The sequence below is a fragment of the Humulus lupulus genome, chromosome 3 (genome assembly GCF_963169125.1).
Source record: "Humulus lupulus chromosome 3, drHumLupu1.1, whole genome shotgun sequence".
Taxonomy (NCBI): Eukaryota; Viridiplantae; Streptophyta; class Magnoliopsida; order Rosales; family Cannabaceae; genus Humulus; species Humulus lupulus.
This window is the reverse complement of record NC_084795.1, coordinates 51,115,953-51,135,789: the sequence shown is the minus strand read 5'-3', so window position 1 is coordinate 51,135,789 and position 19,837 is coordinate 51,115,953. Positions and strand designations below refer to the sequence as shown.

Sequence of the window (19,837 nt, the reverse complement as noted above, 5' to 3'; positions counted from 1 at the left end):
TTCCATTCATCAATCCACCAACTGATTCCAACAAGCATAATCAATATCAAAAACATCAATTTAAACATCATGACAAGATATTCAACAAATGTTGCCTAAACTAAAATGAACTAACGGAGAGTTCAATCAAGCACACAGATTTTTTTTTTAGATTTCATTTTCATTGGATTATACTCATAACATTCACTTTGTTCTCATTAGCACTTGTTGTCAACCATCATTCATGTTGGTGCTAGACACACACTAAAACAAAACTCTACACCAAACAACGAACACAAACACACAACAAAACAACACAAACAAAATGAACGAAAAATAAGCTCCCTCCCCCAAACTTAAGCTAAACATGGTCCCCAATGTTTAAAAATAAGTTAAGAAAGAAAGCTCACCTGTGACGAATCATGTCAAAATGGTGGTGGATTTGAGAAAGGATGCCAAGGTGGTGGATAAGGGAAATAATGCTTGTCTTCCTCTTGGTTAGACCACCGGTAAACCAATTCATTTTGTTGGTCTGCTTGGGCCCGATGATAATCGTGAAGCTCCCCCAAATAATTATGGGTATGTTAGTTTTGCCGGATGATGTAATCCAATATGGCCAATTGCATATCCGGTGGGGCCTCAATTGCCAAAAATGGAGGATAAGCTCCTATCCTCTCCTCCTCAGCTACCCTTGATTTTTGTTGTTGAACATTGGCATGAGCGAGTGCATTAGTAGTATCTTCTTCTTCTTCAACTCTCACTTGGCGGGGTTGTGGATCAGGTGGTTCCAAAGATGGTGCATTGAAATTAAAGAAATGAAGCTCGAGAAATGGGCCCCATTGCTTTCCTATAAATATCACTAGGATATTTAGGCACCTCTTACACCTCACATAAATCGGTAATTATTGAACCATGCCCCAAACCAGCAGTGGTGGTAAGTCGACATAAATCGCGGATACTAGTTCGTATAAGTCGTCCAATGTCTACAAAGAGTCCCTTCATTATAGCATAGACAAGAAGACATCGATCAGTTCCCACTTCAGATAAGTGAGTGTTAGGCATAAGCCTCGCACTCACAAAGAGAGTCCAAGCCTTCGCCACCTTATTCATTTGAAACCATCTGCCACCTTATTCACAAAGAGAGTCCATCTTGCTTTACAAAACTAGCATCGGGAATGCCTAATGTTTCAGCTACTTCAGCCCAATCAATCTCACTATGATAAGCCAGCTGATAATATTCATCCTCCTCCGGTGATAACATTGGTCATCCATATAATGCATCAATATTATCAATATAGCACTCCACCAAAATCCCTCTCACAAAGACCTTCCTATTTACCGCTCCTGGAAAATTAGCATAAAATTCATAAACTATGGAGCAATTGGCCTTGGGCAGTCGATGGTCCACAAAACTTTGCTAATTGCGACTTTGAATTTCAGCCCGAATTATGTCATATGTTTCCTGAGGATATGGTTGATCTTGATATTTCATGCCTCGTTCTTGAATTACTTGACGTTGAGACAACCTTTGATAATGGTCAAATTAGTAATGAATCAAGTAGGGTCAAATTCCTAAGCAGGAGGTGGTGGGGCTGGCTGTGGTTGTGGCAGTTGGGTGTGGGAAGTGGAAGGGCGTTTAGTATTTTTAGAAAAAGCAGTCCTAGCAGGATGTTTTCTTTGTCCCATAATAACACAATGCACCAAATACTACTACAAAAATTTTGCCGCACTCCCACTAATTTATCTTACTTCCCTCAACTGAATAACACCCAAATAATACCAACTCAAATAACACAATATATACTAACAATGTATCCCAAATTTCCAATGAAATCTGTGGTCTATCTAGCACAAAATTACTTCAACCCAAAACTTGAAGAACATTAAAAATTAGAGACTTGCGTGCCTTTGAGTTATTGAGATTGCCCACTCTTCAAATGCTCCTCCTATCTTCAATGACACAAATAGAACTATTTAGAGTGGAATAGAAGAAAGAAAGAAGGGAATATGTATGTAGGAAGTTGTGGGTTTGGCTTTATGGTTGTTTTAAGGAGAAGGAAGATGGAAAATGAGAGATTCTAAAGAAAAAAAATGGGCTAAAAGGAAGAAAAATTTGAAATGAGGGTTATGGGTTGAGAAAAAAAGAGTTTATACAAAATTTTCCCTTTCTGATGGAGGCGCACTATGAGCTAGCACTATCAAGTCGTGGCCCGCCTCATTTTTCTCCAATATTTGTTTTGCAGGCGCCGCGACTCGGCCATTGCAAGTCACAACCCACCTCTGCCACCAGACCCCGTATGCTCTCTGACTTCTCTTAGGGCCGCAACTTATAAACTCAAGTCGCGACCCGCCTCCTCCTTTGTTTGCTGAGCTTTCCAACTTTGTTTAGGGTCGCGACTTCAAAGAGTAAGTTGCGACTTGACCTTCAGAATAATTTGAAAACTATCTTTTTCACGAATTGCACGGTTTTGAAACTAACTATGAATTAAAACAAAAACACAAAATTTTTTTTTATAGGAATGCCTCCTACAGCGCTGTCATTGACGTCATTTAGCCGGACACTGAATACCCAATTTAGAGGGGATCCAAAAGCAACCCAGACTTGTATTTTTCTACCAGTCCTTCCAAATAGTGCTTCAATCTCTAACCATTCACCTTAAAGTGTCCCGTCTTCTCATTATGAATCTGCATCGCTCCATAAGGCAATGAGACAACAACTGTAAATGGTCCTGACCATCTCGACTTTAATTTTCGCAGAAAAAGCTTCAATCGAGAATTAAATAATAGCACCTTGTCTCCTGGTTGAAAATCCTTCCTAATTATCCTTTTATCACGAGCCTTACACTTTTCTTTCTAAATCTTTGCATTCTCATAGGCTTCATTTCGAAATTCATCAAGCTCGTTCAGCTCCAGAAGCCTATTATGTCCTGCCATAAATAGATCAATGTTCAGCTCTTTTACTGCCCAATAAGCTCGGTGCTCAAATTCCACCTGTAAATGACATGCCTTTCCAAACACCAGTTGATACGGTGACATACCAATCAGAGTCTTGAATGTTGTGCGATATGCCCATAGTGAATCATCAAGCTTTTTCGACCAATCATTCCTTGATGTATTTACAGTCTTCTCCAAGATACTTTTTATCTCTCGGTTTGACACTTCTGCTTAACCATTGGCAAGTGGATGATAGAACAAGGCCTTTCGATGATGAACTCCATAATGAGCGCATAGAGCTGTGAATGACTTGTTGTAGAAATGACGTCCTTTGTCACTAATAATTGCTCTTGGAATACGGAAATCGGTATAAATATTTTTATGAAGGAATTTAAGTACCTCCTTACCATCATAAGTAGGAGTTGTTGCAGCTTCCACCCATTTAGAAACATAATCTACTGTCAGCAAAATACACCTGTTTTATTGGAAAAGTCCCATAAAATCTATTCCCCACACATCAAACAACTCAACTTTTAGAATTCCAGTCATCGACATTTATTCTCTTCTTGATATGTTACCGGTCCTTCGACATTACAACTCTTAACAAAGGCACTAGCATCTCCAAATAACATAGGCCAATAAAACCCACATTGCAAAACTTTTGCTACTGTCCTTGTTCCTCCAAAGTGACCACCACAATGTAAAGTATGGCAATAAGTAAGAATGGAAATCATCTCCTCTTCCGGGACACATCTTCTAATTATTTGATCAGCATAATGAAGAAAGAGAATGGGCTCATCCCAATAATAATGCTTGACTTCCGAATAGAACTTTTTGAGTTGCTGCCTTGACATGTCCAGAGGCACAACTTTAGCTACCAAATAATTGACATACTCAGCAAACCAACGTATTTTTTCTTCACTTTCAATAGAAAATAAATGTTTAGCTGCAAAGTTTTCATCAATTTGTTCCTCTTTCTCATTATACTCTTCTCCTTTTTCCAATCTAGATAAATGATCTGCAACTATACTTTTTGTTCCCTTTTTGTCATGAATTTCCTTATCAAACTCTTGCAATAATAGCGGAATGATCTGTGTAGAAAATCACCTTATTACCAATTAAATATGACCTGAACTTGTCGAATGCAAAGACAATTGCAAGTTATTCATTCTCAGTAGTTGCATAATTTAATTGAGCATCATTCAGAATACTTTACCAACTCGCTGTCCTAGAACCACTCCTACTACATAATCACCGCATCGCACATTAATTCAAAAGGAAGTTCCCAATTCGGTGATACAACAATAGGAACAGATACCGATTTCTCATTCAGTGTGTTAAATGCTTTTACACATTCAACATCAAAGTCAAACACCACACCATTCATAAGTAGAGTAGATAAGGGCTTTGAAATCTTCGAAAATTCCTTTATAAACCTCCTATAAATTCCAGCGTGGCTTAAAAAACTACAAACCCCCTTAACAGACACAGGTGGAGGTAGGTTTTCTATTGTAGATATCTTGGCCCTATCTACCTCAATACCATGGTATGGAATTTTGTGGCCCAAGACTATTCCTTCTGTCACCATAAAGTGACATTTCTCCCAATTTAATATTAAATTTGACTCCTTGCATCTTTTCAAAACCCTCTCCAAATTGGCAAACATCCATAAAAAAAGGACCCAAAGACTGAAAAGTCATCCATAAAGATCTTTATACCTTTTTCCACCATGTCTGAGAAGATAGACATCATACATCTCTGAAAGGTTGCTGGAGCATTACACAACCCAAACAGCATTCTCCGAAATGCAAATGTTCCATAAGAGCATGTGAATGTAGTCTTTTCTTGATCCTTCTGTACTATGGGAATTTGATGGTATCCCGAATACCCATCCAAGAAACAGTAATAAGGATGGCCTACCAGTCTGTCCAACATCTGATCTACAAAAGGCAAGGGGAAATGGTCTTTCCTGGTTGCCTTATTCAGTTTACGATAGTCTATACAAATTCTTTACCCCGTCATCGTACAAGTTGGACTCAGTTCATTATTATTGTTCTTAACCACCATCATGCCTCCCTTCTTCAGAATTACTTGAACAAGACTAACCCATGCACTGTCAGATATTGGGTAAGTTACCCCTGCATCCAACCATTTAAGGATTTCCTTCCTTACCACCTCCTTCATTGAAGGATTAAGCCTCATCTAAGCATCGATACTAGACTTACTATCCTCCTCCATTAATATACGATGCATCACCGTGGAAGGGCTTATGCCCTTGATATCTACCAAAGTTCACCCAGTTGCTAGCTTGTGAGCCCTCGACACTCTAAGTAGCTTCTCTTCTTCAATCAAAGACAACGAAGCTGAAATAATAATTGGTAGTATGTTGTTCCTCACCCAAATATGCATACCTAAGGTGATCAGGAAATGTCTTTAATTCAAGAGCTTGTGGCTTCTCAATAGATGGAAGAGGTCTCTCAAGCACTAGCCCCAATTCCTCATAGTTCTTTTTATAAATTTTCCCCGCTGAGTTCAACCACTTAACATATTCACTGGCTTCAGTACCATCACACTCTTCTAGACTTGCAACCAAACTCAACTCAAGTGGATCGTCAATGGACTTGACCCATTCACCTTGTTCCTCCAACATACTAACACTAAAACAATTGTCACTAGCTGAAGGATATTTCAAGGCTTTAAAAACATTAAAAACTACCTCATCACCTTGTACTCTTAGCCTTAATTCACCATTCTGGACATCTATCAACGCCTTCCTCGTGGCTAAAAATGGTCTTCCCAATATAGTAGGCACTTCCTCATCTTCCTCCATATCTAAAACAATGAAATTCGCTGGAAAGATGAATTTATCTACCTTTACTAAAACGTCCTCTATAATAAATCGGGGATGTGTTAATGAGCGATCAGCCAAGTGAAGAGTAACAGTAGTGGGTCTACCCAATTCTTTTAAATACAGATAGCGGTATTAAATTAATGCTTGCACCCAAATCACATAAAGCCCTCTCACAATGAAAGTTCTCAATGGTGTAAGCTATAGTGAAGCTGCCCGGATCTCTGAACTTTTGAGGAAGTTTCTTTTGAATAATTTCACTACACTCTTCTGTTAATGCCACGATTTCATAATCCTCCATTTTTCTCTTATTAGACAATATATCTTTCATAAACTTCACATAACTAGGCATTTGTTCAAGAGCCTCTGCAAAAGGAATGTCAATGTAAAGTTTCTTAAATACCTGAAGAAATTTGGAGAATTTTTTGTCAAGATTGGCCTTTCGGAACCGTTGAGGATAAGGAATCCTTGGTGTAGGCTCGGTATATTTTGACTTCTCTATCTTTGGAAGGTCTCCAGTAACCTCCTCTTATGCTGGACTAGTAGCATTTTTATCCTCTGTCTTCTTTCCCTTATCATCCATTGTAGGCCCATCATACTTAGTCCCACTCCTCAAAGTGACAGCTTGACATTGCTCTTTGGGATTTACCTCTGTGGAACTAGGCAAATTCCCTTGTGGTCTACTAGAAAGTAGTTTAGCCAATTGACCCATTTGTGTCTCCAAATTCCTGATTGAAGACATTGTCTCTGTCATGAATTGATTTAATTGGTCTGGCTGAGTTGTTGATGAGTTCATTGGAGGATGTGGTGGTTGATGAGATGGGCGTGGGTTTTGGTCATAATAGGGTCTAGAGTGTAGTCAATAAGTCGGCCGATGAGGTGGGTGTTGAGGTGGATACTATGGATACTGTGGTTGTAAACCTTGGTTATTTTTCCAAGATAGGTTGGGGGGTGATTCTCCCACGCAGGAGTATATGTATTTGAGTAAGTGTTGGGTGCAGGTCTTCGAAAATTACCAATAGCATGTGCCTGTTCCAAAAGCATGCTGTTCACGTCTGTTGAGCAACTAGCAGTGCTCGGGCATTGCTTATAAGAATGTAGACCCCTACAAATCTCACAACTCATTACATTCTGTACTTGTGTTGCTTGGGTGGTGAGGTTATTCTGTTGCAATCGCTTGGTTAGATATGCCACTTGAGTGGTAAATAAAGCAATAGGATAAACCTCTAATACTTCTACCACCTTCTTATTCTCACGCTCAGTGGGCCAATTGTAGTTATTCATGGTCATATCTTCCAGTAATTCATAAGCTTCATTAGTGCTTTTTCTCATAAACGCTCCTCCCGATGTTGCATCAATAATTGTCCTTGTATTTCCCCTCAAACCATTGTAAAACGTATGCACCAGCAACCACTTCTCTATTCCATGATGTAGACACTTCCTTTGCAACTCTTTAAAACGCTCCCATGCATCATATAAAGACTCCCCATCCAGCTGATGGAAGTTATTAATCTCTCCTCGATATCGGGTTGACTTCGCAGGAGGAAAATATCTACCAAAGAATTTCTGAGCCAAGTCTTCCCAAGTAACCATAGAGTTGGCTTGTAATGAATTCAACCAACTCTTAGCTCTGTCTCTTAATGAAAATGGGAATAATATTAACTGACAGCATCATTACTCACCCCGTTCATTTTGAATGTTGCACATAGCTCTAAAAAATTAGTGATGTGGAGATTTGGATCCTCATTTGGTAATCCCCCGAATTGTACACAATTCTTTACCATCTGAATGATCGAGGGTTTTATCTCAAAATTATTCACCTCTACAGTAGGATGACGAATACTTGAATGTATCCTCGTAACAGTAGGGAGTACATAATTTCTTAATAGCGGGTCAGCCTCAGCAGCTACATTACCCGTATTACCCAGATTTGCATTGTTGTTGACACTGTTATTTGTGTTCTTAGCCATGGAAAAATTCAGCCTTTTCTTTATCTTTTAGTTTTGTCTGCACGTTCTCTCAATTTCAAGATCTACCGGTATGAGTTCCTTTTGTCTACTTCCTCGCATATACTAATAATTCCCGAAACACGATACAACCTTGATCTGAATGAGTATAAAATATAAAAACCAAATTAGAACAAAAAAATAATTAACTTTGATATTGGATATTAATTCCCCCCAACAGCGCCTAAAACTTGATCTATAAATTATGATATGCAAGTATATGTAATCGATTCAAGTAATATAGATAGTAAATAAGAATCGTTCCCACATAGACTATAACCCAATTACCAATAATTGCTCTTTATTTTCTATTTGGCAAGTAAAATTAAGATGAATAAATCTACTTACAAACACAATTTAAATAAGTGTAAACAAAACAATTAATGAAATGATGAAAATCAACAATAAAAAGACCTAGGGTATTAACTTCATCAACTTTTCATTCTATTAATTTTATTAATCAGTTCTAAATTTATTTTTTCCTATTCTAATAGCAGGTTAACATAAATCGATTCTTATTCTTTTTCAAGATATAAGATCTCAACCTATATGCAAGTTTTCTACATCTCTGTGATAAACTTAAACATATAGCAGACATTAGGCATAGAAACATAATTGCTACACAAGCCGGACAGGTACTTTCGTCTAATATGTAACTTATGTCTATATAATGATAGCATATTCAATTCGTATCTTTCGAATTTTGAATCAAAATCATAAATCAAGCAAAGATTGATAAGATATTTACTATAATTAAGCAAGCATTATATAGATTTGAATAAAGAAGATGAGTCAATAGAACATCATAATAACATTAAATAGAAATCCAAGCGATTACATTGACCCCTAGATAAAGAATTTAGTTCATATCAGACATGACTAAACAACAAAATAATCATTAAGAAACATAAATTTCAAAAACTTGAAGAAAAAAATAAAAATATGAAAGTGCATAAAAAAAATGTCTCAAAATCAAATTTACACTCTAAATTCGTAATTAAAATCTAACCTAACCCTTTAAAACATAAAGTATGAATTTATACTTAAAAAATGATTTCCTATTTTTTTTTTCAAAGGTAGGCCGTGACTTCCCTTTCCTAGGTCGCAGCCCGTGTCTTCTTTAAGCCTTTTAGCATCTGGTTAGGCCCTTCAGGTGATCACTCAGGTCGCAGCTCGCGTGTTGATGCACCTCCAAGGTTTGCCTTTAACTTCTACTAGCGTCGCGACTCTAATTCCATTCAGCAAACCTTCAGCCTCTGACTTTGCTAAAGTCGCGACCGATAAGACTATGCCGTGACTCTAATTCTATTTTTTCATATTTTAATCTTTCAACATCCTTCCTTCATCGAAATCTTATTATAACTCATCCTTAGTGTCACTTTGAGTCAAGCAGCCACTAAAATCTCATTTTTTTTCCACCATTTCCTCTTCTTTTCACATTTATCTCATGATTCATAGCACCTACCTACAATAAAGATAAACACAAGTGTAATCTTGTACAAAACAAACAAAAAGACTCAAGATCACCACAAAAACACATCTTAAAACGACACTAAAATAGGGTTATCAAATTATTTAAAAAATTAAAAAAAAAACAAGTTAAAAATATTCCCCATCAAATGATGTAAATTTGTTCTTCATTTTAAAGATTCTCTAAAATTTACTATTTATTCTCTACATCTATAGAAGAGAATATAACTCCAAAAAAAAATTAATTAATATTTTATTATTTCTACTTTTATTTTTCTCCTTTAAAAAGTTTTGAATTAATATTTAGTATTTTTTTTTGTATTTAAGTGAATAAATAGTATTTAAAAATATAATATTTAAATGATGTAAAGAAAGATACACAGAATTTGATGTGTGAATTAATGTAAAATAGAAAAAGTAGGTTTTTAGTGATGTATTTTAAATGATAAAGTAAATAAGCTAGTGTGAGTACTCTAACTCTATAAAATACATGAAATTAAGATGCAATATCCCATATTCATTCTTAGCATATATACAGTTAAAAATGTTGATCTCATTACTGGTAGATTAGTTTCTTTTTTTAAAATAATAATATCTTCTATATAATAAGTGTGTAGATAATATAAATTTTTTGTTTTAACGGTTTTTTATTTTTTTAATGTTAAATTTAACGGAATATTCTTACATTTAACATAATATTTTTATATTTAACGGTACTTAAACTTAAATAAAATTAAAAAAAATAAAATATGATATTTTTGAGATATTTTACAATGATAATTATTTAAAAATAATAAATAATTAAATAAATTAAAATATAATATTTTTGAGATATTTTACAATGATAATTATTTAAAAATAATAAATAATTAAATAAATTAAAATATGATATTTTTGAGATATTTTACAATGATGATTATTTAAAAATAATAAATAATTAAACAAATTAAAATATGATATTTTTGAGATATTTTACAATAATAATTATTTAAAAATAACAAAATCATACGTTTTATAACTTAAATAAAATTTAATTAAATTTAAACTTACTCATTAGAATAATATCATATTAAACATATATAATATAATCTACTGTCAATTAGCAACAAATTTTTAAGCAAGAAACTTAAATTTAAAATCCACGTATAATATTTCATATTACATTAAATATATAATATATAATATATAATCTCTTGTTATCACTCTCAAATTCAAAAACTAGAACAAACATAAACTTAAACAAAAATAAATAAATTATTTAGTTAAAATAAGATATTTATTTGAAATTTATATGACATTAATATAAATTTAATAAAAATAATTAATAAGTTTTATAAATAAAACTAAGCAAACGTGCATATTGCACATTGCTTGTGTCTAGTATAATAATAAGTTTGACAAATTTGGTTATAAATCTATATTTATATATTTATATAAAGGAGAGCACCAATGAAATAATGTGGCACTCTAAATTGCTTAAAAGCACTCTTCCTATTTTCTAATTTTTTTCACATTTTTTTAATTTTTTTAAATTTATGATTATTAGTTAATAATGAAAGAAAAAAAACTAAAATATCTAATTATAAAAAATAATATATATTTATAATAATTAATAATATAAATGATTTTACGGCAATTTGTATCTAAAAATATAAACAAATTTCTTCATCCTACGTTATATAACAACCCATGTGTCTAAATATAAATAAATCCATTCAAATGCTTTATTCAATTCCAATAGAACATTAACAATAAACTTATGCATTTGTTATATAAAATTAAATCAAAGCACCTCTAATGTTGCAACCAAAGCTTTTGAAAGTGGTCTCACAAAAACCCATCTTCTATCCTTATGTATTTGAAAGCCTTTCTGTTTCAGGTTTGTCTCTCCCTTCCACTGCTATGATTTTTAAAATATAGTTTTTTTTTTTATCTATTTGATTGTTTAATTTTGTATGATTTAATTTAATTTAATTTAAATGGATTTTTAGTTTAATATTTTTTTTTATCTTTTCTTTCTAATATTCAAAATGTTGTTTAAATTTTAAAATTTTGAATTCGATGGGCATGATTTAGTAGTGGTAATAGTTCGAGGGGTAAAATCCTATTTATTCTTTAAATTGTACATGTGACAATACCACATCAGAAACCAAAGAGTCACGTCAGCATGACGTTAGCCACATTGGACAAAGTTGGACGAAAGTCCCACTTTACAACACTGTGAATAGTTCGAGGGAAATTTTTAACGGCCTGAAAAAATCAGGGGGCACGATGATGTATAGGTCATAGTTCGGGGGGCAAAAATCCTAAACTCTCTCTCTAACAAAAAGGACTAAGATATTTAAAGTAGTAATTTGTTTGTTATATACAATTTTCTATTTCATTTTAATTTTCTTTCACATCAATTAAAATATATTATAAATAAAACAAATACTATTATCAAACAATATAAAGAATAACAAATATTAATAATAGATAAAAATAATAATAATATTAATTAAAAATCATTAATATAGTTAAATACAGTTTAAAAACTAATAATAATAGTAGTAAAAAATTTCAATAATAATAATAACAACAAAATGGTATCTACTTAAACATTATTGTATTTAACGTGGATAGTCATCATTGTATTTAAATTTAGGAATATTTGTGGTGAAAATATCCAAGTTATTACGTATGTATTACTTAAGTGTCCATGTTTTGGTACAATTTAGTACAATCGTCTGTTTTCACCATTAAATCCATCTGCGACATGTATGTAAAGTACCAAATTAAAGGGATATTTGTGGCAAAAGTACCAAATTTAAGAGATATTTATGGCGAAAGTATTGAAGCTATAACAAATTTGACACCACATATGCAAACTTAACGGGAGAATAAACGCTGTACCGAAACATGGATGGAAGACACTTATGCTGCCATAAAAAATATTATAGTTATACGGTTAAAAAAATACAAAAAGAAAAATAGATATTATTGTTAAATGGTTAAATAATATAGATATTTATATATAATGAGAAAAATCAAAATATATAGTATTAAATAGATGTTATCTTTGTGGTAGTTTAATTAAATAATATAGATATTTATATATAATTGTTAATTTATATTTATAAATTAATATCTTATTCAATAAGTAAATATCTTAGTGGTAGTTTAGTTAAATAGTTAAATAATATAAATATTAATTAAAGATTTATATTTTGGTTATACGGTTATTAATTTAAGAAGTGTATTAATTAAATGTCAATTTATATATGATGATTTATTATTATAATTATTAGAAAATTAGTTATGATTAAACATCTTATTTAAATATTTTAATTTATATTTAATCTATATAAACATTTTCTATCAGGATTATTTTAAAAAAATTCTATTAGGAATTGTTTTATATCTATAATATTCTCTTCTACTCGATAATTATTGATAGGAATATCTTCATCATATTAAAAAAAAAATGTATTTTTTTGTGAATATAAATGACCTCTTGATTATGATTTTATTGTAATGGGAGTTTTCAAGAAACTGCTCGCGTTTTAGCAAAAACCGCTTTACGCGGTCGTATTGATTGGTTGAAAGGACTGAAAGGAAATGTTGTTCTAGGGGGAATGATACCTGTTGGTATCCTCAAGTTTTTGGTGCAATTGCCCTGGAATTAAGACAATTAAATTTCACTAAAATAGTTTCGCTAACACTTGAAGTATTATAAGAAGAGATCCTAATACAGTTTTATTTTATAGTATTTGAATGAAATTAATTTAGTAGATTTTTTGTCCGATTTTATTATTAGAGGAATTATAAAAAAAAAATGAAGATATGAACAATGGAATGAGTTTTAAAACTATTATGATTCATATATATATGCTTACAAGTTAATTGTATAAAAAGAATAAATATGATTTTTTTTCCCTTCAAACTATAACCATTATCGAATCGTGCTCCCCAAATTTTTCGTTGTTGTTAAAAATTATCATCAAACTATATATATCATGCCTCATGTCCAAAAGAGTTGACATGACGTGCTGAAGTATCGTTACTGTATAGTTGTATTCCCTGAATTATTATTCAATTATCGAGTTGTGTCTCACGAACTATTATTACTACTAAATTATATCCTCTGAATTTTGTACAGATAATCTATTTCTAGTAGTTGTAATAGTTAGGGAGAATTTTGAGTTATACAAATTTGAGGACATAATTTGGTGTAATAATAATTTTAGGAACTCTAATATATAATAGAATTTCGATAAAATTTTGATATAATAATTTTTATATCTCATACAAGTGTTAGTGAGAGTAACCACGTTTGTAATTTTATACTTATTATTATTTTATTGTCAAATATAAAAATTCTTTAGACTTAAGAGAATTTTTTTTAAAATACTTAACGACGGTGAAAGCGCGGTCCTATTATCTAGTTTTAATATATAATTGGATTAATTGGATAGTCCCTTTTCCTTTTCCTTACTCCAAATTAATAGTTTATATATTTATGAAAAGTCATACATTTTGTATAGTGGATCATCCGTTTGGCGTGCTAGGTAATCCAGAAGTCTAACTATTAATAATTATTGACTAAGCCAAATGGACGTGTAAGATAAATCCATGTAATATATTATCCGTGAAAAAGAAAAAAAAAAGTAAAATTAAAATGACGAACCAAGCAAGTTAGGTTGAGTAGCTGCGGAGGACCATCTTTTTTTTTTTCTTCTTCTTCTTCTTCGTATGTGTCCCACTAGTTACAATGTTTATTTATATAATATAATATGATGATGATGATGATGTGAAAAGATAAATACATAAAAGAAAAAAGTAATAATAGGTAACCTAGTTGTAGTGGGGACCTTATAGGTTTGGTGAAACCAAAGATGATCATCTTAGGAACTGACATCTGACACCGTATCAGAATGGAATTAGCTCTGAAATCAAGATCAGGTGCTTGGGTTCGATTGATCTACATTTTTGGCCTTGTACTTACTCTCTCTCTCTCTCTCAAATCACAACCAGGTGGACACTCACACCTTTTTGGTAACTGGGGTAACTTATTATAACGTGTCACATTTTATATTATTGATGAGCCAAATTTTGGATAGTCTTGAATTCATATATATCTATATGGACCCCATTTTTGAACCTTTATAATCATCTTCATTTTGTACTTCTTTCTTTCTTTGTTTTTTTTTTCTTCCCCTTATTGTGATTGAACAGTTGTACAGTCTCGTAGCATTTGTTGGTACGCAATTGAAATGAGAAGTACTTATTTTTAATTGGCAGCAAGGATGGTAAACATTTATATGTGGCATGCATCGTCATCTTTACAACAAGTATTATTAATTGACACCCCTTATGTGTACATATATATATGTCAAAATAAATAAGTAAAGTTAGCTTTTTTAGAAGAAAAAAAATGGTAAAGATAAAGAAAAGTAAAAGAGTAAAAGACATCGATCGACATATAAAAAAGTAATAATTCTTTTTAATATATTGTTTAATAAGTTTGAAGTGAAAAGAAGTTACTAGGTATAATTATTATGGCCTTGTAATATTGGCTAGTTCATCGTCTAAAGAAGTGATTAGTGGCTGCAAACGTGTACAAATGAGGTGGTTTCTATTTCACGTCACCCAACTAAGAAGAGTGGGTCCAAATAATAGAAAACAAGACTTTTAATTAAGACGTTAGTGGACACAAAATGCTAACCCATTTTAGTCATCAATATGACATAGCTAACTAGAGATGAATCCAATACAATAACATATATTAATGTTCCATACGAATTTTTCACTTATTTAATCTTTTGCAAATAAGATGAAAATCCCATACAAATTCCAACAACTTCAATTTATATATAGTCAGTACTAGTTACAACATATAATAGAATAACAAAATTATTAAAAATAACAAAAAGTAAAAAGTTAGATCCACATCTTTATTGACAAAAAGTAAAGAGAGTTCGATACGATTTCCGATGAGATTGATCATTAACAAGATAAAAAAGAAAAAGTTCATCCACGAACAATTTGATGATCTAAAACAAGTTCCCCCATTACCCATATAAGCACTAAAAAAAGGTTCGTTCACCTTTTTTTTTTCTTTTTAATAATTGGGTACAAAATTTTCCTTCTCCTTTCTTGAATTTTAATCTTATTACATGATCCATGGTACTAAAAATTCTGTGCCCAGCCCCTTAAAATGCTTGTTACTTTTTTTTTACCATAAAGCTAGAACAGCGAACAGTCCACTACCAATCAAAACTGGTAGCCTGGCCTTAAAGGAACTAATACTCTTACCAGCATCATTGGTGAAGTCCGGATCGATCGGATAAAGCTCTCCTGGAGGACCAGTTATGTATAAGAACGAAGACGGCGGAGGAGGACAGTATGGGGTCGCCGGAGATGGTGGCTTCTTTGGCGACGGTGGTGGCGACGGAGGCGGAGGAGATGGCGGAGGTGGTGACGGGTATTGAGTGCACGGCGTGCACTTTTCATCAGTACTCCCGGTTGGAACAGCTGGGGTTTCATCAAGCTTTCTTGATTCATCCAATCCATTGACCATATGAAGAGCTGAAACAGCTGATATCACTAACAAGAGTTTGACAAACTCTTTTGCCCTGAAACGATCCATTTTTTTGATGGGTTTTTGGGCAAAGGACTTTTGGTTGTGATGGCTTTTTTTTCTTTTGTTTTCGAAAGTAGAGACTTTTTTTTTCTCTGTTTTGTGGGGTGAGGGCTATAGCTTTGAATATAATGAAAGAAAGCTAGAGGTTGTAAGTGGGCAAAGAGTTTATATTGATGAGTGCGGTTTTTCTACGTTATTTAGGTGCATGGGAACTGTAAATGACTAAAAAGGGTTTCTGGGTTCAGATGATTTTAGTCTTCTTTAACAGTTGGAATGGAAATTTTTTGGGACTGAAGGAGTAGGAGACGTGTTCTTATGGTCTTTGTGGTAGTAGTACTACTAATGGTCTAATAGAGTATTGTAGCTTTTTATTCAAGGGAATCGCACTGCATGTGGATGGTCCAAATTGTGGGCCCCCGTTCTCTATATACACTACATTATATATGCATAGCATATGTACACAAATTATGCAATAATCATTGTACAATTTGGGGTGATTAATGTATTGTTATTTTATTAAAATTAATATTGGCCTTTTTCTATCATTAATATTAGGCAGTCCGATAGATGAATATGTTCTTTTTTTTTTCAAAACGTTTAAATTAATAATGACTCGAAAGATCTGGAAAACGTATGTATTAGTATATAATTAATCCAGACAATAGACATTATAATACACAAATAGCCAGAGCAAATCCATAATCAACACCGGCACAAGGCTTGAAAAACGCATGTGGGGCCTGCCCATTAAACTAATAATATATTTTTTTCATTCTAGCTTTTCCTATTTTTGGTGATATTGATCAACATTTATTTTCTATGCAACATATTGAATTTGGCAACCAAAGGAACACAGTGTTAAATAGGGAGAGATCAAAGATGCATAAACAAGTTAATAATGAAGCTATATATATATTTTGTAGACATTATAAGAGAATTGGAGTTTTAATATGGACAGCCTAGCTTATATCAATGGACGAAAATACAGCTTCGTCTCACAATAAAGTTTTTGTTATGCACATGATGATCCACTCATTTTTTATAGGGTCTTCTAATATAGCCCACATGATTGTGTTATATGTACCACAAAAGGTTTGCAATGATAAGAAAAAAGAGAAATTATAGGAAATGACCAAAAATAAAGCAATCAAAAAGCTAATGTTCTCATTTTTAAAATTGTAGATAAATGACTATTTTACATTGTTGATTACCTAAATTACTCTTTTTAATAATTTGTTTATTTATTTAGGACTATATGACTTTAATATAGTAGTATATGCATATTAGTTTTGTTTAATTAGTTTTTATTTTAAAGTTATATTGATTTTTTAAGTTTTTTATAGGTTGTTGGTATATTATTTTCCAATTAATATATATGTTTTTTGTGGTATGTTATATAATTTTTTTTTTGTGAGATTTAATTTCTATTTTAGTATACATAGTGGTAATATATAATTTTGTATCATGGTATATACATTTTAATGGTAGTATATAATTTTGTTAGCATAGTATATACATTTTTTAGTAATAATTTTGTAAGTTTTGATGGTATATTATTTTTCAACTCAGTATATATATTTTGTGGTATGGTATATCATTCAACAACTATTTAGAATAAAATAGTAATTTGTTAAAGGGTATATTTGGTAATTTATGATATTAAATAGATGATTAGGCTATTTTACTACAAAATTAAAAACATGGACATTTACTTACTTTCACACAACATTAAAAGTCATTTTGCTCCATGCCCCTAAGAAAAAGTATAGATAATTTTATAATTTGACCCAACTATGTTTTGCATGCAATTATTAGGAGTTGATTCATGTGTGTTCACCCTTTCTATTTATTCCTTTTTATGTTTAATGGTTGTGTTAATTAGTTTAAATTTTCAACGACAGCTGAAAGAATATAAACGAGGACTATAATCTAACCGTTTCATAATAGTAGAACTATAAAAATTAAAAGAGTCACCCAAGAGTGGACAACTTTGTTACCTAATTTAGAAGCAAAGTTACAATGAGCTATACAAAGAAAAGCCTTAACTTCAGAATAAAGCTCAAGTGTCAAAACATCACTAGAGAAAGAACGTTGAAGGTGGAGAACTATTGTATCAAGTTTCAACATCAATTGTCAGACCAATTTCCCACTGGAGAAAAACTACCAGTCATTCACTTCGAGCAGAAGGCCACAACACAATTATTGTGATCTCTCACCGCGCAGCACCAAGACCTACCAAGCACATCTTTCCCGAACAGATCCATAGTTGATAATAGTCAAGTTTGTTGGGGTGTCACACCGAATATAATAACATGAATTCTTCTACTCATCGCTAATCAGTCTTAAACCAATTAGTTTTAAGATAAAAATTTCTTATACTTTTTAGTTTTTACATTTGCTATCCTTGCTATTATCTTAATTTCCATTCTAATACATTCTATCCAGTGTACAAAATTAGAAATTAACTGACCCAAGTAAAAGTCAGACAAGGTTCCAAATAGGAACCGTAACTTCTGTCAGGGCTGCTTGAAAGGGCTCTTATATCAACACGACATTGTAATTCATATAGTCACGCATTTGAACAAGTAGGTGGCCCCTGTTTTCATGGTTAATCAATGGTCCTCTTTCAACAACTCATCCATCATAATCCTTTTCCCTTACTCTACTCCTAACAAAAAGTACTCAATTTTAGTATAATTCTACATCAATAATAGCACTTTTCAGTAAGCGTACACCATATGGGGGAAGATTCTCCAATGCTCTGTTATTTTCTTACAACCTTTTTAGAGTTAAGAGTACTTTTATTTTTACACTTTTCCCTTAGCAATGAGGTTTTACCATGTACAATATAAAGATGTATATGTATATATAAATATATGTATAATGTATATACATATAGTATGAGCTTAATAGTAAAAGAATACAATACAAGAGAAGGGAGGGGACAAAAGTTAGGAATATGGAATCCACAGGCGTGGTTGAGTGGAACACAAGAGACTATACTATAGAGATTAATATGGGACACCGTCCCATTTCCTTATAGCTAACTTTCCCAGCTATTTATTTCAATTCATACGAGTCAACGTCCCCAATAATTAATGTTTCATACCAATTATTCCATCTCAACCCAAGTAATATCTCGATTTAGTGCAATAAATAAAATAAAATCTCGAGTATTGATCTTGGAACCTTCGTTTGTTAAAATAGTTACATACTTATATACCTTTTGTACACTGCCAGTATTAATAATTCAAAGAATTTGGACATTTAGTGGAGCTGGTGAAGTAATGATTAGGTAAATAAGTCCAAAAACATGCTTCTACCTCGCACTAAGAATAGAATTCAAGCAAAAAAATGTATAAATAAGTGTTAGAGGTATAGGGAAGTCATCGAATTGGGCTTAGATTAATGGCCGAAACAGTCTTGGTGGCCCATTTGACCAGGTCTCTCTTCATAGCCCATATCACATAATGACAAATAACGTCAAATCAAAGTGCCGATGTTAGGCAAATGAAACAACAATCGGTTAAACCCAACACAGAATAAAACGGGAACTGTCCAAATGTTGTACTATATCAAGTTATCTTTGTCAAATTCAATTTCATTTCCCACCATTCAGCAAAAAAAGAAAAATCACTTCCTACCTTTCAACTTCATGTGAAATGTCAAATTTAAGATCTCTCATCCCTCAAACACCACAGAATCCTTAAGCATATATTGTAAAAAAAGAATGCTATTAACATTAAGACTTTATTTGGACATTGGATTTTAAAAGAGAAACAAATGAAGTCCAATAATGAATAATTATATTTTTTCAGGTTTGGATTGAATCAATAAATTAAAATTTTTTTTTCTAAAAAAATTAAAACTTAAATGTAGCATAATTTTTTAACATTTACAACAATTATAAATATTTAAAAAAAAACAAAATATTAAAAAGCAACCTCTTATCAAATTTGTGGAAAACATATTCTTCTA

General features: G+C 32.2%; 1 protein-coding gene and 1 non-coding gene across 2 annotated transcripts; one reads left to right on the top strand and one right to left on the bottom strand.

Moving 5' to 3' along the window:
• The first annotated feature begins 7,181 nt into the window (after positions 1–7,181).
• LOC133828018 (small nucleolar RNA R71) lies at positions 7,182–7,287 on the top strand. Its single transcript, XR_009890663.1, has one exon. It is a non-coding gene; the product is annotated as a small nucleolar RNA R71 (small nucleolar RNA).
• A 7,862-nt stretch (positions 7,288–15,149) lies between these two features.
• Positions 15,150–16,194, bottom strand: LOC133822682 (sulfated surface glycoprotein 185-like). The gene has a single exon (XM_062255092.1). It carries the CDS (start codon positions 15,863–15,865, stop codon positions 15,452–15,454), a length of 414 nt encoding a protein of 137 aa, XP_062111076.1. The 5' UTR covers positions 15,866–16,194; the 3' UTR covers positions 15,150–15,451.
• Positions 16,195–19,837: the final 3,643 nt, after the last annotated feature.